Raw genomic sequence first — 22,866 nt, 5'->3', positions numbered from 1 at the left:
ATAAATATCTTCTCTATTTTCCTCTCAGAAGCTGAGTCAACCTCAGAGGAGAGAAATAACACAACAACAACACAGATCAACCTCGACAATGGAATATTTTGCAGGAGAAATTATATGTTTTAACATTTCAAACAGACAACGAATTAATATTATGAATAGATGTTTGTATTTACGGCATGCAGGACATGATCTGGCACGTCTACAGACTCCAGCCGTTGACAGACAGGTCATATGCAGCATCCTGAAGGCTCTTGCATTCAGCCTGCAGGCTTGGACCGCTGGAGAACTCTGCGGACGAAGGCCAGCGCTCCACCCAGGTGACCTTCGCCATCATGGAGACGAATCTGACACGAGGAGCAAAAACAGGGGTTTGGTTGAATGTAGGCCTGAGATGTTAAGAGGGAAGACTTGTTCTTCATTTCCTCTATGACCTTGTGATCGATTGGAAGCTCAGGATTCCTTTTCCTCGGACCAGGAAAAATTAACCAAATAACCATTTTCTTTTCCAACTCGGTTTTTATTTTAAAGACACCTGGAAAACGACATTGACGAAAAGAGCCAACAGCTCAAAATTATTTTCTCCGATGGATGACAAAGTGCACTGCTGTGTCAACTGTTAAATCTTTCTTTGATTTATCTCTCTGTCCTTCTTAAGACACTGAACTGATGCGATTAAAAGCGTCTGAGTTTTTCTGCTGCTGCGATGCGGAGGAAACAGGTTTGGTAACGACAGTGTCACGGACGTCGTTTCTCACAGTCTTAAATTAAGAAGTTCATAGTTTGCACAAAACCACAAGTAACTTCTGTCTTTTAGATCTTATCTGCCGCCAGCTGGCTCAGCATTCATGTTAATTGAGTAGTGTAAAGAGGAAGGAAGTTGGATGTATTAACCAGCTTGACTTCTCTCTTTGGTCTCCACTTTCACGCTCTTCTGTGATCTGTGACGTGAGTTATGCACATTATTTGTCTGCAGACTCATTTTTATTGTGTTTGACGGTGATTGCAGCAGCTACTATGAGTGTAACAGCAGCAGCGAGTGGATTTGTTGTCCTTCTTCTTACTGTGCCAGGTACAGTACATCTACATTTGCCTTGTTAATCTACTTTAGACTCGGTCACATCCACCTCAATGTGAAGCAAGTGATTTTTTTTTCCATTTTCAGATCACCACCTGTAAAACTGCAAAACACTTGTTCTCTTCTGATTCTATAGAATTTGACAGTTTTAGTGTATTGTTATTATTATTATTTTTTAAATTTTTATTATTATTATTTTTATTATTATTATTATTATATTACTGAGTTCCTCTAAGGGCAGGAGTTGTCGTCAGGTTGTGGAGTCTTGAGTTAAAATGAAAACCTGCCGCCTGGTGACACCCGAGGAAGACGTTTTGGAAATTTAATTCAGAAGTGATAAATTAAAAATTAATATTCTGTGATGTTGTTGTTAATCCGATTCCCTCATCCGCTCTGTGTTGCAGTGGTGCTGAGTCAGAGTGGATGGAGTGTGACTTACGATGCTCTTGAGTCTAAGATCTGTGCCCCCAGAGGATCAACAGTGACCATTCACTGCAACTACGCATACCCACTCAGACACACCCCGAATAGGGCAGTGTCGGAATCATTCTGGTTTATAAAAGACAGTATTGGGGTTTATGCGGATCTGAGAACAGACCCGCAGTACTCAGGTCGCGTGCTGTATGACTGTGAAAAAGAAGAGAAAAAGTGCACCCTGATCATCAGTGACGTGAGACAGAGCGACTCCGCTGAGTACAAGTTCAGGTTCACAACAAACCAACCTGCAGACTCTTGGACTGGTTCACCTGGAGTCACGTTGTCTGTTGCAGGTAACATTTCTCATCTGAACATTTATTCATTTAATTCAACATGTTGTGTGATCACGATCACTGACTGTATATGAAGACGATCACTGACTGTATATAAAGACGATCAGTGACTGTATATAAAGACGATCACTGACTGTATATAAAGACGATCAGTGACTGTATATAAAGACGATCAGTGACTGTATATAATTTAACATTTAATTCAACATCTTGTGTGGTTCACGTATCGTGTGCCTGCTGTTAAACGTCTGTGTGTGTGTGTCTGTGTGTGTGTGTGTGTGTGTGTGTGTGTGTGTGTGTGTGTCTGCGTGTGTGTGTGTGTTGACAGTTCGGTCTAAAGTAAAGACGTCTCTTCCTCACTCAGATTTTCAGGTACAGGTGAGAAGTTCAAACCAGTATTCATCTCACAAAGAGCTCATGTGTCAGAGCAGTTGTCCTCTCCCTCATACTCTGACCTACGTCTGGTACAACAATCAGCGGGAGATTCAGAGAGGACCTTCTCCGTCTTATTCAAGTAGATTTTATTATGGATATATAGTTTCCTGTGCCGTTAAAGACAACGAGAGGTCACGCTCCCCGCCAATGTGTGAGTTTACGCTCAAGTATTTGACTGACATAACACCATCTGCTGGAGTAACCAAGCTCATGCATGCTACTTTATGTGTCTTGCCCTGCATTTGTTAGTCAAATGTTTTTGACTTACCAACGTTAAAATATTACTTTTATGCCAATGTTAGTAACTTTTCTTTTTTTAAATCATTACAGTGGTGCAGAGTCAGAATGGATGGGGTGTGAGTTACGCTTCGACTGAGATCTGTGCCTTCAGAGGATCAACAGTGGATATTAACTGCACCTACACATACCCAGGAAAACTGAATAACAAGGCGAGATCATTCTGGTTTGTTAAAGACCCTAATGTGGATCTGACAACAGATCCGAAGTATTCAGGTCGTGTGGAGTACACCTGTGAAGACAAGTGCTGTCTGAGAATCAGTGACCTGAGACAGAGCGACTCAGCTGAGTACAAGTTCAGGTTCATGACAAACCAACATGGAGGGACGTGGACTGGTTCACCTGGAGTCACATTGTCTGTCAAAGGTAAGTCTCTTCCACTGGAAATCAGTCAGTTTGAAATGTTGATGTCTGAAATGTTGAAATAACGCCTGTGTTTGCTGTTCACAGACCCTCAGCTCCAGGTACACGTGAGGAGATCAATGAAGATTCAGATTTCTAACTGGACAGAGCTGACATGTCACAGCAGCTGTCAGCTTCCTCATCATCTTTCCTACGTCTGGTACAACAAACACAACCAAGTTAAAGGGGGAAAAAAATATTTTCTCCTTGAACACGTTGAAGCTGCAGACAGTTATTACTGTGCTATAAAAGGACATGAGCATATCCGTTCTGCTTCTGTGTGTAAGTTTACTTCTCATTTTTAAACTACAATAATCAAATCTGTAGGAAAGTTTATCCAAACAATAGGTCATATTCAGTTATACACATGTTCATGTCCTTTCCTCAAACAAAGTGTATTTTATTTAGAGTAAAACCTGATTCAATTAAGCAGTTTAATTAAAAATGTGTCTGGAAGGAGATATCGAATAATCAAATGCAGTTTTAAATGTAAAATAATCTTTTTCTCTCTGGAAATATCCTCTCTTTCAATATTAAACATTTAACAAATATTACAGACTATGTTATAATGAAATTCTCATCCTGTGTGCGTTTGTTAATATTGTCATCCTCCAGGTGCTCCAGAGGTTCCCGTTGTCTCGAGTCCCAGTGGTGAAATCATGGAGGGCAGCTCAGTGACTCTGACCTGCAGCAGTGATGCTCAACCAGCAGCCAATTACACCTGGTACAAGAAAAATGAAAGGGAAGAATTTCAACTTCTCCTTGAAGGGACTCGGTTTGTTTTCAGCTCCATCCAGTCGTCAGACTCTGGAGTGTATCACTGCACAGCTGAGAATGAGCTGGGAAGGAATTCAACAGACATTATAATTGCTGTGAAATGTGAGTTAAATACTGATTATTAGGTTAAGAGATATTGAATCTGTCCCACGCTTTGTCTTTGATCAAAGATTTTAAACATGAAGTTCACTTGACTGATCACGAAGAGTGACAATCCACCGCGACATCATTGGTTTTTGCGAACTGCCGTTTTGAAACCTTGAGTTTAGCGACTCTGTTCCCCTTTGTCACCCACTTCACCTGACGTCCATTCACCCGAGCATCTTCCACTTCCCACGTCGTACCATCTATGTCACCAAATGTTAAAAACAATATGAGTAATGAGTAGTAATTCCCTCTCAACTTATAATCGGTCTTTCTTTCATACAGATGCTCCCAGGTCTCCCTCCGTGTCAGTGAGTCCCACTGGTGAGATAGTGGAGGGCAGCTCAGTGAGTCTGACCTGCAGCAGTGATGCTAATCCAGCAGCCAATTGTACCTGGTACAGGAACCATACGAGGATTGGGGAACAGAAAAACATTTATCATTTCACTGCCATCAGCTCTGGGGACAGAGGGGTTTACCACTGCAAATGTGAGAATAAACATGGACACAACTCGACATCGAAATCCATAGATGTCCTTTGTAAGTCACATTTTATTTTCTGTCATTTAATTTCATGGCCAGTTCTAAATCAAACAGGCCTATATTAATGTCTCCATGCGTATTTAATTGTTTACCAGATGCTCCCAAGCTTCCCTCCGTGTCAGTGAGTCCCAGTGGTGAGATAGTGGAGGGCAGCTCAGTGAATCTGACCTGCAGCAGTGATGCTAATCCACCAGCTGATTACACCTGGAACAAGGAGAACAGCGACTCAGCAAAAGCATCAGAGCAGATCTTCATCATCGCTGACGTCAGAGCTGAACACGGTGGGAATTATCTCTGCGCAGCCCAGAACATACGAGGGCGCCACAATTCCACCGTAAGATTGACGGTTAAGGCAGGTAAATATTTGGGGGGGTATTATCTTGATACCACTGATAACCTCTGTGAGTGAAACGCTCCAATCACATCTCCATCTCCTTTTGTGTTGTGGCCCAACAACCAAGGCAGCACCCATAGCCCAAGTTTAGCATTCTGACCAGCGCCATCTTGTTTTTTTGGAACCAGAAGTAGTAGCGTTATTAGCTATTAATCGCTCCAAATGTATAAGGAGCTTATTTGACACTAAATGGACCATACTGTACAAATGAACATCATGTATTGAAGAAGACTTCAAACTTTTAATTGAACCATGAACTCCGTTTTACGTAAGTTATAAACCAAGTGAGAAGTAGAGTCATTTTCTCACAGACTTCTATAGAAACAACCAGTGGAGTCGCCCTCTGCAGGTCATTCATGAGAATACAGGTTTTGAGCTTCACTTTCCAGACCTGGAATATACAGTCTATGCTTTAAACTGGATGATGCCTTTAGATATTTGAAATGAAGTTGAAAATACATCCCTAGTTCTTTGTACACGTTTCAAAATCTTGTATCATGCTAAAATATTATTTATGTCAGTGGTTGAGACATTTCAAAACGAACATTTATCATTGTTATTATTATTATTATTATTAATCAGAAAACTGCCTCATCCCTAAATCCTATAAAAAATTGCATGGAAATTCTTGTTCATGGAGGTGCAGTATATTTCATTTCTACCTAAAAGTACATTGGAAAAGCTTGTTTTGTTAATTCAATCTTGAGTCGTTTTAGTCATTAAATACATTTGTTTGAACATGTGATTATAGGAACCTGTATTGTTACTAATGTTTTTGTGATATAACAAATTAGAAAACTCTTGTAACTAACCACAAAAAAGGAAAATGTTGATGAATCATCTTGCTTTCATCACAGTTTCCCTTGGAGCATGGAAATCTGCTGTCATTCTAATAACCTCTGGTGTTTTCCTCGGAATAATACTTCTCTTCACCTTCTTCCTGATAAGGTGAGCAGACCTGTTTTCCTAAAGCTTTGTCCATTGAATACCTGAAAATCAATCATGTTAAATAAAATTACCAAAATCATGACTATTCTTTTTCTACATATTATCCTGATCAGAAAAATGAGAACCTCCAAGCAATCATCCCAACCCGGAGACCGATCTGACGACAGTGAGAAGGTGCGGGTTGAAAAATAATGTGATTGAGAAGCTCTTCATGTTGGTCTGACATCTTCATGGAAGTTAATTCTGTTCCAAACTCTGTAAATTCCCTCTAACCCCGTTCAGACCTGGTGTTAACGTCCTCATGTGATCAGCTCAATAAGTTACCAGTGTGAAATCACAAGGATGACGCATTTGAGATCCGATCACTCATGGTGAAAGTCCCATCTTTTCCTAACTACTTAACGCCTGGTGAAACTACACATTTACGAAGATGGATTACAAAAAGCAACGTCTAGACGACTTGACCTTGTGCGTTCTTGATTCAAACTAAACATGGACAGCACGGTGGTAGTGAATTATTTATTCATTACCAAAAAACAATAATATAGGCTACGAAACTGAAAGGAAAAGGTTGTCACATTGAAGAAGTTTGCTCTCGCTCCTGTCCACTCATATTTATCACCATGACACCGTGTGACAACAGATGGAAATGATTCATAGGCAACGATAACTTACATGATGACGTGCAGGATCTGGTATTTCAACGTGATATTTATTTAACTTTTCAATTTTCTGTCATACAGTTGCAGATTGTTCGTTGTCTGAGGGGACGTTGCTTTGGCCTTTTATCACGTTGAGGTTGCTTGTAATGTTCACGTTTGGTAGCCAAATTGAAGACCTTACTTACATGTGTGGTTTTCTAGAAGAATCACAGGCTTTCTGTCTTCTGGTGATAGTAGCTGATCAGAAATGATGTAGTTGGTCTCTGGGGTTGTCCAGACTGCTACACAAGATTTAAAGGTGAACTTGTGTTTGCAGTTTCCGTCCAATCAGTCGGAGGAACAGCGTGACTTTCACTCTGCCACTGTCCACTTCTTGAAGAACCAGACAGATCCTATCTACTCCAACATCCGACCGGTAGGAGCCAGCGGACACGAGGAGGATGATGATGATGATGATGAAGAGGAGGAGGATGAGGTTGCGTACGCTACTGTCACCTTTAAAAGTTCTGACCCGAGGTGAGCAGCTCTTCTTTCAGGAACATTATCCTCATAAACACCTCACAACAACAATCAATGAAGTACTTTGTTTTCGCTCTGTCGTGACAGTTTCATTCTATTGTTCTTTAAATTCATATCACTGTTTTTAACATTTGTATTTGTTAATAGTAAATGTCCTGATTAACTTATTTATTTCATCCCCTTCCATGAGCAGAGTACAGGACACTGGAGAGGATCCAGCCACGTTGTACAGTACAGTCACGAAAAACTTCTGATCTGTAGACCGACGTCTGCAGACTGAAATATCTCAACAACTACTGGATGGATTTACACAGAAGTTTGTACTATTCATGATGCCGACAGCATTAATCCTACAGACTGTGGTGATACCCCGACTCTAGTGTCACTTTTTAGTGACATGTCTTTTAGAATTATTGGATTAATTTCCCCTGAGAATAAATCTTACATACTTTAAATATATCAACAACTCAAACATATTTAAACTTGCAGCTACAAACTTGATAATTACCTGCTGTATGTCTCATATGACAAACAGCCTGTCAGCTTGTACTTGGCTTTTTTATTTATTTTATTATTTTAACTTAAGTCCATTGATAAAATTTACTGTTTGAAAGCACATTTGTACAGAGCCCCTATAAGTCCCGACAGGTGATTTTCATCTTTTGTGCACAAGATGTTTATAGAGTGGGAACAAGTTATTATCTTCACCTGTCAGGACTTTTGGGGCTCTGAACATTTGGTGAAAAACAAGCATTATGAGACTTAGCTGTAGAGACTCAACTGCTGCCACTAGATGCTAGTAATGAGTTGTGTTTTACTGACAGAAAACCACTTCCAGGAGCCTGTCTGTTTAATTGTGAGCTGTGGTTTTCGAAGCCTCGAGTTTTGAATTTTTTCCTTGTTTTGTTCTGCATATATGTTTCATTTTGCTTAATAGGAGGAAATACATATATTTTCCTCCCCTGACTCCTGTGGTAGTAAGCAAAACATAATTAAAGAAAAGTTACCTAGAATTGTGTCCTTTTTTTCTTGTATAACACTGAGCACATCTCAAACATTTTGCTCTGCATTGGAAAATATTCCTCACACTTTCACATCGTGTCCACACGAAGGCCACGATCTGTGATGAAGGGTCACAGCTTCAATTTAAAGGAGGCACAGCAAGACAGGTAAAGCTAATATATATAGGTTCACAGTTGGACTATTTATATCTTTTAATATCTGCTATATCCTTACCTAATTTATATTTTTCATTTTCCTCTCAGTATCTAAGGTCAACAAACTGGGGGCGATGCAGCTGCTTTATCAACAAAACCTTTTGAACACAAAGGGAATCTCCAGCCTGGACTTCATATCAAGCTATTTGTTTATTTCAGCAGGAAACTACTGATTAAATATGACTTTGTTGCATCAGTAGTACAAACACACATTCAACCCATAACTCAACTATTTCATTTACTTGCACAACCTCAGGGCAGAAAAATGCCAGACTTCAGATTTAATTGTTTTAACTTATTATATCTTACTTATATCTTTTAATATCTGCAACATATTCACCTAATATAAATATCTTCTCTATTTTCCTCTCAGAAGCTGAGTCAACCTCAGAGGAGAGAAATAACACAACAACAACACAGATCAACCTCGACAATGGAATATTTTGCAGGAGAAATTATATGTTTTAACATTTCAAACAGACAACGAATTAATATTATGAATAGATGTTTGTATTTACGGCATGCAGGACATGATCTGGCACGTCTACAGCCTCCAGCCGTTGACAGACAGGTCATATGCAGCATCCTGAAGGCTCTTGCATTCAGCCTGCAGGCTTGGACCGCTGGAGAACTCTGCGGACGAAGGCCAGCGCTCCACCCAGGTGACCTTCGCCATCATGGAGACGAATCTGACACGAGGAGCAAAAACAGGGGTTTGGTTGAATGTAGGCCTGAGATGTTAAGAGGGAAGACTTGTTCTTCATTTCCTCTATGACCTTGTGATCGATTGGAAGCTCAGGATTCCTTTTCCTCGGACCAGGAAAAATTAACCAAATAACCATTTTCTTTTCCAACTCGGTTTTTATTTTAAAGACACCTGGAAAACGACATTGACGAAAAGAGCCAACAGCTCAAAATTATTTTCTCCGATGGATGACAAAGTGCACTGCTGTGTCAACTGTTAAATCTTTCTTTGATTTATCTCTCTGTCCTTCTTAAGACACTGAACTGATGCGATTAAAAGCGTCTGAGTTTTTCTGCTGCTGCGATGCGGAGGAAACAGGTTTGGTAACGACAGTGTCACGGACGTCGTTTCTCACAGTCTTAAATTAAGAAGTTCATAGTTTGCACAAAACCACAAGTAACTTCTGTCTTTTAGATCTTATCTGCCGCCAGCTGGCTCAGCATTCATGTTAATTGAGTAGTGTAAAGAGGAAGGAAGTTGGATGTATTAACCAGCTTGACTTCTCTCTTTGGTCTCCACTTTCACGCTCTTCTGTGATCTGTGACGTGAGTTATGCACATTATTTGTCTGCAGACTCATTTTTATTGTGTTTGACGGTGATTGCAGCAGCTACTATGAGTGTAACAGCAGCAGCGAGTGGATTTGTTGTCCTTCTTCTTACTGTGCCAGGTACAGTACATCTACATTTGCCTTGTTAATCTACTTTAGACTCGGTCACATCCACCTCAATGTGAAGCAAGTGATTTTTTTTTCCATTTTCAGATCACCACCTGTAAAACTGCAAAACACTTGTTCTCTTCTGATTCTATAGAATTTGACAGTTTTAGTGTATTGTTATTATTATTATTTTTTAAATTTTTATTATTATTATTTTTATTATTATTATTATTATATTACTGAGTTCCTCTAAGGGCAGGAGTTGTCGTCAGGTTGTGGAGTCTTGAGTTAAAATGAAAACCTGCCGCCTGGTGACACCCGAGGAAGACGTTTTGGAAATTTAATTCAGAAGTGATAAATTAAAAATTAATATTCTGTGATGTTGTTGTTAATCCGATTCCCTCATCCGCTCTGTGTTGCAGTGGTGCTGAGTCAGAGTGGATGGAGTGTGACTTACGATGCTCTTGAGTCTAAGATCTGTGCCCCCAGAGGATCAACAGTGACCATTCACTGCAACTACGCATACCCACTCAGACACACCCCGAATAGGGCAGTGTCGGAATCATTCTGGTTTATAAAAGACAGTATTGGGGTTTATGCGGATCTGAGAACAGACCCGCAGTACTCAGGTCGCGTGCTGTATGACTGTGAAAAAGAAGAGAAAAAGTGCACCCTGATCATCAGTGACGTGAGACAGAGCGACTCCGCTGAGTACAAGTTCAGGTTCACAACAAACCAACCTGCAGACTCTTGGACTGGTTCACCTGGAGTCACGTTGTCTGTTGCAGGTAACATTTCTCATCTGAACATTTATTCATTTAATTCAACATCTTGTGTGATCACGATCACTGACTGTATATGAAGACGATCACTGACTGTATATAAAGACGATCAGTGACTGTATATAAAGACGATCAGTGACTGTATATAAAGACGATCACTGACTGTATATAAAGACGATCAGTGACTGTATATAAAGACGATCACTGACTGTATATAAAGACGATCACTGACTGTATATAAAGACGATCACTGACTGTATATAAAGATGATCACTGACTGTATATAAAGACGATCACTGACTGTATATAAAGATGATCACTGACTGTATATAAAGACGATCAGTGACTGTATATAAAGACGATCACTGACTGTATATAAAGACGATCACTGACTGTATATAAAGATATTCACTGACTGTATATAAAGACGATCAGTGACTGTATATAAAGACGATCACTGACTGTATATAAAGACGATCAGTGACTGTATATAAAGACGATCAGTGACTGTATATAAAGACGATCAATGACTGTATATAATTTAACATTTAATTCAACATCTTGTGTGGTTCACGTGTCGTGTGCCTGCTGTTAAACGTCTGTGTGTGTGTGTCTGTGTGTGTGTGTGTGTGTGTGTGTGTGTGTCTGCGTGTGTGTGTGTGTTGACAGTTCGGTCTAAAGTAAAGACGTCTCTTCCTCACTCAGATTTTCAGGTACAGGTGAGAAGTTCAAACCAGTATTCATCTCACAAAGAGCTCATGTGTCAGAGCAGTTGTCCTCTCCCTCATACTCTGACCTACGTCTGGTACAACAATCAGCGGGAGATTCAGAGAGGACCTTCTCCGTCTTATTCAAGTATATTTTATTCTGGAGATATAGTTTCCTGTGCCGTTAAAGACAACGAGAGGTCCCGCTCCCCGCCAATGTGTGAGTTTACGCTCAAGTATTTGACTGACATAACACCATCTGCTGGAGTAACCGAGCTCATGCATGCTACTTTATTTGTCTTGCCCTGCATTTGTTAGTCAAATGTTTTTGACTTACCAACGTTAAAATATTACTTTTATGCCAATGTTAGTAACTTTTCTTTTTTTAAATCATTACAGTGGTGCAGAGTCAGAATGGATGGGGTGTGAGTTACGCTTCGACTGAGATCTGTGCCTTCGGAGGATCAACAGTGGATATTAATTGCACCTACACATACCCAGGAAAACTGAATAACAAGGCCACTTCACTGTCGAGATCATTCTGGTTTGTTAAAGACCCTTATTTGGATCTGACAACAGATCCGAAGTATTCAGGTCGTGTGGAGTACACCTGTGAAGACAACAAGTGCTGTCTGAGAATCAGTGACCTGAGACAGAGCGACTCAGCTGAGTACAAGTTCAGGTTCATAACAAACCAACCTGCAGACTCTTGGACTGGTTCACCTGGAGTCACATTGTCTGTCAAAGGTAAGTCTCTTCCACTGGAAATCAGTCAGTTTGAAATGTTGATGTCTGAAATGTTGAAATAACGCCTGTGTTTGCTGTTCACAGACCCTCAGCTCCAGGTACACGTGAGGAGATCAATGAACATTCAGATTTCTAACTGGACAGAGCTGACATGTCACAGCAGCTGTCAGCTTCCTCATCATCTTTCCTACGTCTGGTACAACAAACACAACCAAGTTAAAGGGGGAAAAAAATATTTTCTCCTTGAACACGTTGAAGCTGCAGACAGTTATTACTGTGCTATAAAAGGACATGAGCATATCCGTTCTGCTTCTGTGTGTAAGTTTACTTCTCATTTTTAAACTACAATAATCAAATCTGTAGGAAAGTTTATCCAAACAATAGGTCATATTCAGTTATACACATGTTCATGTCCTTTCCTCAAACAAAGTGTATTTTATTTAGAGTAAAACCTGATTCAATTAAGCAGTTTAATTAAAAATGTGTCTGGAAGGAGATATTGAATAATCAAATGCAGTTTTAAATGTAAAATAATCTTTTTCTCTCTGGAAATATCCTCTCTTTCAATATTAAACATTTAACAAATATTACAGACTATGTTATAATGAAATTCTCATCCTGTGTGCGTTTGTTAATATTGTCATCCTCCAGGTGCTCCAGAGGTTCCCGTTGTCTCGAGTCCCAGTGGTGAAATCATGGAGGGCAGCTCAGTGACTCTGACCTGCAGCAGTGATGCTCAACCAGCAGCCAATTACACCTGGTACAAGAAAAATGAAAGGGAAGAATTTCAACTTCTCCTTGAAGGGACTCAGTTTGTTTTCAGCTCCATCCAGTCGTCAGACTCTGGAGTGTATCACTGCACAGCTGAGAATGAGCTGGGAAGGAATTCAACAGACATTATAATTGCTGTGAAATGTGAGTTAAATACTGATTATTAGGTTAAGAGATATTGAATCTGTCCCACGCTTTGTCTTTGATCAAAGATTTTACACATGAAGTTCACTTGACTGATCACGAAGAGTGACAATCCACCGCGACATCATTGGTTTTTGCGAACTGCCGTTTTGAAACCTTGAGTTTAGCGACTCTGTTCCCCTTTGTCACCCACTTCACCTGACGTCCATTCACCCGAGCATCTTCCACTTCCCACGTCCTACCATCTATGTCACCAAATGTTAAAAACAATATGAGTAATGAGTAGTAATTCCCTCTCAACTTATAATCGGTCTTTCTTTCATACATACAGATGCTCCCAGGTCTCCCTCCGTGTCAGTGAGTCCCACTGGTGAGATAGTGGAGGGCAGCTCAGTGAGTCTGACCTGCAGCAGTGATGCTAATCCAGCAGCCAATTGTACCTGGTACAGGAACCATACGAGGATTGGGGAACAGAAAAACATTTATCATTTCACTGCCATCAGCTCTGGGGACAGAGGGGTTTACCACTGCAAATGTGAGAATAAACATGGACACAACTCGACATCGAAATCCATAGATGTCCTGTGTAAGTCACATTTTATTTTCTGTCATTTAATTTCATGGCCAGTTCTAAATCAAACAGGCCTATATTAATGTCTCCATGCGTATTTAATTGTTTACCAGATGCTCCCAAGCTTCCCTCCGTGTCAGTGAGTCCCAGTGGTGAGATAGTGGAGGGCAGCTCAGTGAATCTGACCTGCAGCAGTGATGCTAATCCACCAGCTGATTACACCTGGTACAAGGAGAACAGCGACTCAGCAAAAGCATCAGAGCAGATCTTCATCATCGCTGATGTCAGAGCTGAACACGGTGGGAATTATCTCTGCGCAGCCCAGAACATACGAGGGCGCCACAATTCCACCGTAAGATTGACGGTTAAGGCAGGTAAATATGTGGGGGGGTATTATCTTGATACCACTGATAAGTCCTGTGAATGAAACGCTCCAATCACATCTCCATCTCCTTTTGTGTTGTGGCCCAACAACCAAGGCAGCACCCATAGCCCAAGTTTAGCATTCTGACCAGCGCCATCTTGTTTTTTTGGAACCAGAAGTAGTAGCGTTATTAGCTATTAATCGCTCCAAATGTATAAGGAGCTTATTTGACACTAAATGGACCATACTGTACAAATGAACATCATGTATTGAAGAAGACTTCAAACTTTTAATTGAACCATGAACTCCGTTTTACGTAAGTTATAAACCAAGTGAGAAGTAGAGTCATTTTCTCACAGACTTCTATAGAAACAACCAGTGGAGTCGCCCTCTGCAGGTCATTCATGAGAATACAGGTTTTGAGCTTCACTTTCCAGACCTGGAATAAACAGTCTATGCTTTAAACTGGATGATGCCTTTAGATATTTGAAATGAAGTTGAAAATACATCCCTAGTTCTTTGTACACGTTTCAAAATCTTGTATCATGCTAAAATATTATTTATGTCAGTGGTTGAGACATTTCAAAAAGAACATTTATTATTGTTATTATTATTATTATTAATCAGAAAACCGCCTCATCCCTAAATCCTATAAAAATTTGGAAATTTGGAAATTCTTGTTCATGGAGGTGCAGTATATTTCATTTCTACCTAAAAGTACATTGGAAAAGCTTGTTTTGTTAATTCAATCTTGAGTCGTTTTAGTCATTAAATACATTTGTTTGAACATGTGATTATAGGAACCTGTATTGTTATTGGTGTTTTTGTGATATGACAAAATAAGAAAACTCTTGTAACTAACCACAAAAAAAGGAAAATGTTGATGAATCATCTTGCTTTCATCACAGTTTCCCTTGGAGCATGGAAATCTGCTGTCATTCTAATAACCTCTGGTGTTTTCCTCGGAATAATACTTCTCTTCACCTTCTTCCTGATAAGGTGAGCAGACCTGTTTTCCTAAAGCTTTGTCCATTGAATACCTGAAAATCAATCATGTTAAATTAAATTAACAAAATCGTGACTATTCTTTTTTTACATATTATCCTGATCAGAAAAATGAGGACCTCCAAGCAATCATCCCAACCCGGAGACCGATCTGACAACAGTGAGAAGGTGCGGGTTGAAAAATAATGTGATTGAGAAGCTCTTCATGTTGGTCTGACATCTTCAAGGAAGTTAATTCTGTTCCAAACTCTGTAAATTCCCTCTAACCCCGTTCAGACCTGGTGTTAACGTCCGTCCTGAGTGATCTGATCATGTGATCAACTCAATAAGTTACCAGTGTGAAATCACAAGGATGACGCATTTGAGATCCGATCACTCATGGTGAAAGTCCTATCTTTTCCTAACTACTTAACGCCTGGTGAAACTACACATTTACGAAGATGTACGAGGATTACAAAAAGCAACGTCTAGACGACTTGGCCTTGTGCGTTCTTGATTCAAACTAAACATGGACAACACGGTCGTAATTCATTACCAAAAAACAATAATATAGGCTACGAAACTGAAAGGAAAAGGTTGTCACATTGAAGATGTTTGCTCTCGCTCCTGTCCACTCATATTTATCACCATGACACCGTGTGACAACAGATGGAAATGATTCATAGGCAACGATAACTTACATGATGACGTGCAGGATCTGGTATTTCAACGTGATATTTATTTGACTCTTCAATTTTCTGTCATACAGTTGCAGATTGTTCGTTGTCTGAGGGGACGTTGCTTTGGCCTTTTATCACGTTGAGGTTGCTTGTAACAGTCGCTCTGTTTGGTAGCCAAATTGAAGACCTTACTTACGTGTGTGGTTTTCTAGAAGAATCACAGGCTTTCTGTCTTCTGGTGATAGTAGCAGATCAGAAATAATGTAGTTGGTCTCTGGAGTTGTCCAGACTGCTACACAAGATTTAAAGGTGAACTTGTGTTTGCAGTTTCCTTCCAATCAGTCGGAGGAACAGCGTGACTTTCACTCTGCCACTGTCCACTTCTTGAAGTACCAGACAGATCCTATCTACTCCAACATCCGACCGGTAGGAGCCAGCAGACATGAGGAGGATGATGATGATGATGACGAAGAGGAGGAGGATGAGGTTGCGTACGCTACTGTCACCTTTAAAAGTTCTGACCCGAGGTGAGCAGCTCTTCTTTCAGGAACATTATCCTCATAAACACCTCACAACAACAATCAATGAAGTACTTTGTTTTCGCTCTGTCGTGACAGTTTCATTCTCTTGTTTTTTACATTCATATCACTGTTTTTAACATTTGTATTTGTTAATAGTAAATGTCCTGATTAACTTATTTATTTCATCCCCTTCCATAAGCAGAGTACAGGACACTGGAGAGGATCCAGCCACGTTGTACAGTACAGTCTCGAAAAACTTCTGATCTGTAGACCGACGTCTGCAGACTGAAATATCTCAACAACTACTGGATGGATTTACACAGAAGTTTGTACTATTCATGATTCCGACAGCATTAATCCTACAGACTGTGGTGATACCCCGACTCTAGTGTCACTTTTTAGTGACATGTCTTTAAGAATTATTGGATTAATTTCCCCTGAGAATAAATCTTACATACTTTAAATATATCAACAACTCAAAAATATTAAAACTTGCAGCTACAAACTTGATAATTACCTGCTGTATGTATCATATGACAAACAGCCTGTCAGCTTCTACTTGGCTTTTTTATTTATTTTATTATTTTAACTTAAGTCCATTGATAAAATTTACTGTTTGAAAGCACATTTGTACAGAGCCCCTATAAGTCCCGACAGTTGATTTTCATCTTTTGCGCACAAGATATTTATAAAGTGGGAACAAGTTATTATCTTGTGCACACAATATAATAAAAAAAAATCACCTGTCAGGACTTTTGGGGCTCTGTACATTTGGTTAAAAACAAGCATTATGAGACTTAGCTGTAGAGACTCAACTGCTGCCACTAGATGCTAGTAATGAGTTGTGTTTTACTGACAGAAAACCACTTCCAGGAGCCTGTCTGTTTAATTGTGAGCTGTGGTTTTCGAAGCCTCGAGTTTAGAATTTTTTCCTTGTTTTGTTCTGCATATATATTTCATTTTGCTTGATAGGAGGAAATACATATATCTTCCCCCTCTGACTCCTGTGGTAGTAAGCAAAACATAATTAAAGAAAAGTTAGCTAGAATTGTGTCCTTTTTTTTCTTGTATAACACTGAGCACATCTCAAACATTTTGCTCTGGATTGGAAAATATTCCTCACACTTCCACATCGTGTCCACACGAAGGCCACTATCTGTGATGAAGGGTCACAGCTTCAATTTAAAGGAGGCACAGCAAGACAGGTAAAGATAATGTATATAGGTTCACAGTTGGACTATTTATATCTTTTAATATCTGCTATATCCTTACCTAATTTATATTTTTCATTTTCCTCACAGAATTTAAGGTCAACAAACTAGGGGTGATGCAGGAAACTACTGATTAAATATGACTTTGTTGCATCAGTAGTACAAACACACATTCAACCCATAACTCAACTATTTCATTTACTTGCACAACCTCAGGGCAGAAAAATGCCAGACTTCAGATTTAATTGTTTTTACTTATTATATCTTACTTATATCTTTTAATATCTGCAACATATTCACCTAATATAAATATCTTTTCTATTTTCCTCTCAGAAGCTGAGGTCAACCTCCGGGGACACATATAACACGACAACACAGATCAACCTCGACAATGGAATATTTTGCAGGAGAAATTATATGTTTTAACATTTCAAACAGACAACAAGGTAATATTATGAATAGATATTTGGCTTTACTGCATGCAGGACATGATCTGGCACGTCTACAGCCTGCAGCCGTTGACAGACAGGTCATATGCAGCATCCTGAAGGCTCTTGCATTTAGCTTGCAGGCTTGAACTGCTGGAGAACTCTGCAGATGAAGGCCAAAGCTCCACCCAGGTGACCTTCCCCAACATGTAGACAAGTCTGATTTAAGAAACAAAAACAGGGATTGGTTAAATGTAGCCTTCAGATCTTAATAGGAATGATTTGTTGTTCCTGCCATCTAATAGAGGCCAGAAACTCAGGATTAATTTCTCCTGACCAGGAAAAATGAATGAAGAGGAGCAGAGATGTAACATCACATCTAGGCGCATGACACCTGGAATTGTTTTGTATTTTTACTGTTATGATGTTATTGATAAAGATAGGCTCTTCACACTTAGATCAAATGCAATTAATAAATTCTAAATCCATTAAATCAGATAATCAACATCTCTGTATGATCGTATTGATTAAAAATCATGTTGCAATTATGAACGGCATTTCTCATGTGTACTTACTTACTTTGATTTTTAGTATGATTGATGCAGTGTATAAAGAAAGTTGTTTGTCTTGAGGAGTTCCACATGCCTAGTAAATGCGATGTATGTAGGTGATACTATATGTCAGGTACAACACTCAATGCCATAGTTCAGGGGCTTCATAGCGCCCCCTCTGTGGAGCCCCCGGGCCACACCCGGGACCAAGCCTCTGTCCCTGAAATGAACTTATGAGAGGAATGTCTTATTATTTTTTCTTGCAAGTTATCTACCAAATGTTTCAACTAGATTATTGCTTTGTACTTCCTATCCTATTCATATGGGTACTTTACTAATACATATCCGTCTAAAGGTTGACTATGTATACTTCGTAAGAAAGTACTCTGTATTAACAGGGAAATATGCATGGCTTTATTTTACAGTCCTAGTACATAGTTAAGTACACAGAAAGTAATAATTAAGTACCGGGTAAGAACATGACACTTTTCAGTTCATCAAATCCAACTCTTTGAAAGTAGACTGTGTACTTGGTAAGAAAGTACTTGGTATTAACAGGGAAATGTGCATGGCTTTATTTTACAGTCCTAGTACAGGTTAAGCACACAGAAAGTGTATAATTAACTACCGGGTAAGAACATGACACTTTGGCAGTTTATTAAGCACCTAAGACACCTATGGTCACCAAGCCAGACTGGAATGCTTCAGATTGGCAGTTAATGGTATATAAAGATAGGAAACTGGAATTCACCAATGTATTGTATGTACTTACTAGGTAATAACTAAGTACTTACATCTTTCCTTCTGGTACTTTGTTAATACATATATTATAATACCAACTTCTTGTCCGCTCATCCGGGGTCGGGTCGCAGGGTAGCAGCTCCAGCAGGGTTCCCCAAACTTACCTTTCCTGGGCCACATTAACCAGCTCTGACTGGGGGATCCCGAGGTGTTCCCAGGCCAGTGTGGAGATATAATCTGTCCACCTAGTCCTGGGTTTTCTCCGAGCTCCAGCTTGAGGTGCCTTGAGCACCTCCCAGGGGAAGTGCCCAGAGGCGATACTTACCAGATGCTCAAACCACCTCAGCTGGCTCCTTTCTACGCAAAGGAGCAGCCGCACTACTCCAAGTTCCTCACTGATGACTGAGCTTCTCACCCAATCTCTAAGGGAGATGCCAGCCACCTTCCTGAGAAAACCCATTTCAGCCGCTTGTAACTGTAATGTAGTTTTTTCGGTCATGACCCATCCTTCATGACCATAGATGAGGGTAGGAACGAAGATTGACTGGTAGATCGAGAGCTTCGCCTTCCGGCTCATCTCCCTTTCATCACAACGGTGCGGCAAAGCGAGTGCAATACCGCCCCCGCGGCTTTGATTCTCTGGCCAATCTCAAGTTCCATTGTCCCCTCACTCGCAAACAAGACCCCAAGGTACTTGAACTCCTTCACTTGGGGTAAGGGCTCATTCCATTCCCGGAGTAAGCAATCCACCGGCAATCCTGCTGAGAGCCATGGCCTCAGATTTAGAGGTGCCTAACCTCATCCCAGCCGCTCCACACTCAGCTGCGAACTGATCCAGGGAGTGCTGAATGTCACAGACCGATGGTGCCATGATGAGATCCCCAACCCACGGAACAGCAACACTCCCCACCATGACTACGCCTCGATATCCTGTCCATGAATATCACAAACAGGATTGGTGACAAAGCGCATCCCTGGCGGAGGACAACAACCACCTAGAATGAATCCGACTTACTGCCTAGAACCCGGACAGCTCTTGCTTTGAGTGTAGAGATTGGATGGCCTTTAGAAGTGAACCCCTTACCCCATACTCCTGCAGCACCTCCCACAGTATCTCCCGGGGGACCCGGTCATATGCCTTCTCCAGAGCCACAAAACACATGTAGACTGGATGGCCCCCTCCAGGATCCTTGCGAGAGTAAAGAGCTGGTCCGTTGATTCAGATCCAGGACGGGATCCACATTGTTCCTCTTCAATCGGAGGTTTGACTGTCGGCCGAACCCTCCTTTCCAGCACCTTGGAGTAGACTTTACCCGGGAGGCTGAGGCACACACTGTCTGGTCCACCTTTTTGACCAAGGGAACCACCACCCCGGTCTGCCACTCCTTGGATACTGTTCCAGACTCCCACACATTGTTGAAGAGACGTGTCAACCAAGACAGCCCCTGCACACCCAAAGCTTTCAGCATTTCTGGACAGATCTCATCAGTCCCCGGGGCTTTGTGGGGAGTTGTTTGACTAACACAGTGACCTCCGCCAGGGAAATTGACGACGATCCTCCATCATCCTCCAGCTCTGCCTCTACCATAGAGGGCCTGTTAGTCGGATTCAAGAGTTCCTCAAAATGCTTCTTCCACCGCCTGATTACCTCATCAGTTGAGGTCTTCCCCCACCCCGGATCCAACTCACCCCCCGATGGTGAACAATCGACAGCTCTGCTCCTCTCTACCCGAGTGTCCAAAACATGCGGCCTCAGATCAGACGATAAGGTAACAAAATCGATCATCGACCTAGGGTGATCTGGTACCGCGTACACTTATGAGCATCCTTATGTTCGAAAACAGTGTTCGTTATAGACAATGTATGACTAGTACAGATATCTAATAAAAACGACCCCTTGGGTTTAGATCAAGGAGGATGTTCTTTCCAATCAGGCCTCTCCAGGTATCTCCATCATTGCGAACGTGGTAGTTGAAGTATCCCAGCAGAATAACGGAGTCCACTACTGGACCCCAATGCAGGACTCCATTCAGGGTCTCCAAGAAGGCAGAATACTCTGAGCTGCTGTTTGGTGCATATGCAAAAACAACAGTCAGAGTTTTCCCCAAACAACCCGTAGGAGTAGGGAGGCGACCCTCTCGTCCACCGGGGTAAACTCCAACACAGCGGCGCTCAGCCGGGGTGTAAGTATGAGTGAGTTGGATAAAAATATGACTAGTAGTGTTGTATGGATGTTCAGTAAAAGTGAATGAAGAATAAATATGTATATACACATGTATGGACATGTATTCATAAACACTACCATACATACATATATTGCACAGAATGAGAAAAATTGACAGGTGTAAAAGACAGAAATTTATATCTGGCTATTGTTTATTGAACAGTTTTTCTTGTACCAAGTGACCAGTCTGCTCCTTGCTCCCTGAAAACACAACAGTCAGTTTCACACCAACACAAGCAGCATAACATCCAAGCTCAGGTTTACCAGTAACCCACTTATTCAACATGTTACGTTTCTAATCTGTCATGTGTTCACGTTCCATCTATCGATGTAAAAGAGTGTGGAGGCTGGAGTGGAGGTCGACCAGAGGAGATTGTTAATGTCTCATGGTGGATGCAGACAGGGACTCGACCTGAAGCAGGGCCATCAGTACCTCATCATCAGCCCCAGAGAGGATCAGTGGAACATTGACAGTCACACAAACAGGAAACAAGAGCAAAAAAAGGAGAAAAAAACAGCTCAGCCAGAGATATAGCCTTTATAAGTAATGTTCGGGTTGTTTTTTTGTTTTTGTTTTGTTTCTATAATTTTTGGGGCATTTTTCAAGCCTTTATTTAAAGGAAAGGTTACGTGTGAAAGGGGGGAGAGAGTGGGGGAAGACGTGTAGCAAAGGGCCGAGGTCGGAGACAAACCCACGGCCGCTGCAGGAGGACTCAAGCCTCCGTGGGGTGCCTGCACTCCCACTGAGCTAACCAACGCCCCTTTAGTGTTTAGGTTTGATTGATACTGTTAAGAGAGCTAACCATTTAACTAATCAGGAGAGACCATTGAATAAAACAAAGAAACGTATTACAAAGTTAGTAGTGAAGGAAAGTTGTCTGTTTGAAAAATTTGAGTCTTTGGAGCTTAGTCTCCATGGGGAGCTATTATAGATGAAGGCATTGGTCTTGAGCAAAGCAACTCAATCGCCCCGTGGAGTCCAGAGACTGGTGGTGATGGTGGATGTTGACTTGAGATAGATGAGAATCTGCTGAGACGGAGAACATCGGGCGGATGATGGGGCGGTGGAGGTTGCGCATACCCATGACAGCATGAGGGAACTAGGCAGTCAGAGAGAATCTTATTTAAGCTAACAGCATTGAGATGATAGGCTAACCAGTCAAGCCCATTACCATGCTATCGGATAGACGAGACCAGCTGGTAACCAGTGATGATGCAGCTCGCTGAGTGGCACCCAGGGAAATGACAGCAGGAAACTGAGCATGCCTGAGAGGCTGACAGCAGGATGAATGAAAATAGAGCTACAACCATGTGTGAGCATGATAGCAGTCTTCCTGACTGAACTACATATTATTCAGGCTTTAGTTTGCAGAGGCATTGCATTGGGCTTTATCAAAAAGGATTTCACAGGTGTACCTAATAATGTGGGCAGGGGGTGTGAATATACTTTTTTTAGCCCAAAAAAATAGGAAGGAATTCTTGTCAGGGTTTTCAATTTAAAGGGGCAGCAGACAGCTTTGATGCCTATAGTAGTTCCAGGTGGTATTACTGTTTGGTCCCTGATGAAGGACAATGTCGAGTTGTTTTTGTCAATTCAGCTGTACCGCCATCTGCCATTTCCATCACTCAGGTTTAATAGTTGGAAAATAATATTCTCTGCCTGTTTTGTTTTTTTGGATGATACAGTGGCCAAGAGAATAACATGGTGAAATCAAGGCTTATAGGACCAATATACGCGTTTTTCTGTCACTGCTACAATATGCAATCTGTTTTAACATCATGACAAAGTTTAAGCCAAAAAGTTTTAACTAAATAATATTGTGGTGGAGTGGAGTCAGTGAGCGGGTGGCTCTTT

At 41.0% G+C, this 22,866-nt stretch overlaps 2 protein-coding genes across 6 annotated transcripts; both read left to right on the top strand.

Annotated features, from left to right (window-relative positions):
• Positions 1-195: 195 nt before the first annotated feature.
• LOC124849358 (B-cell receptor CD22-like) lies at positions 196-7,979 on the top strand. Its single transcript, XM_047333966.1, has 12 exons — positions 196-1,069; positions 1,480-1,845; positions 2,210-2,431; positions 2,611-2,943; positions 3,028-3,261; positions 3,595-3,858; positions 4,186-4,440; positions 4,539-4,799; positions 5,695-5,785; positions 5,899-5,959; positions 6,764-6,963; positions 7,160-7,979. The coding sequence occupies exons 1-12, from the start codon at positions 1,015-1,017 to the stop codon at positions 7,218-7,220; spliced, it is 2,403 nt and encodes an 800-aa protein (XP_047189922.1). The 5' UTR covers positions 196-1,014; the 3' UTR covers positions 7,221-7,979.
• Positions 7,980-8,128: 149 nt separating this feature from the next.
• Positions 8,129-18,043, top strand: LOC118312695 (B-cell receptor CD22-like). 5 transcript variants are annotated; one of them, XR_007031352.1, is made up of 13 exons: positions 8,129-9,597; positions 10,008-10,373; positions 11,073-11,294; positions 11,474-11,821; positions 11,906-12,139; positions 12,473-12,736; positions 13,068-13,322; positions 13,421-13,681; positions 14,580-14,670; positions 14,784-14,844; positions 15,663-15,862; positions 16,059-16,181; positions 17,401-18,043. XR_007031352.1 is itself a non-coding variant. In XM_047333965.1 (12 exons), exons 1-12 carry the CDS (start codon positions 9,543-9,545, stop codon positions 16,117-16,119), a joined length of 2,358 nt encoding a protein of 785 aa, XP_047189921.1. In that variant the 5' UTR covers positions 8,129-9,542; the 3' UTR covers positions 16,120-16,583. The 5 variants fall into 5 exon arrangements, 3 of the variants coding, with proteins under 3 accessions (XP_047189921.1, XP_047189920.1, XP_035493414.2); XR_007031351.1 differs by having other exon boundaries at positions 16,056-16,181; XM_047333965.1 differs by lacking the exon at positions 17,401-18,043 and having other exon boundaries at positions 15,726-15,862; positions 16,056-16,583.
• The last annotated feature ends 4,823 nt before the right edge of the window (positions 18,044-22,866 follow it).

Source organism: Scophthalmus maximus, chromosome 8 (assembly GCF_022379125.1).
Source record: "Scophthalmus maximus strain ysfricsl-2021 chromosome 8, ASM2237912v1, whole genome shotgun sequence".
NCBI classification, from domain to species: Eukaryota; Metazoa; Chordata; class Actinopteri; order Pleuronectiformes; family Scophthalmidae; genus Scophthalmus; species Scophthalmus maximus.
This window is presented reverse-complemented; position numbering and strand designations above follow the sequence as displayed.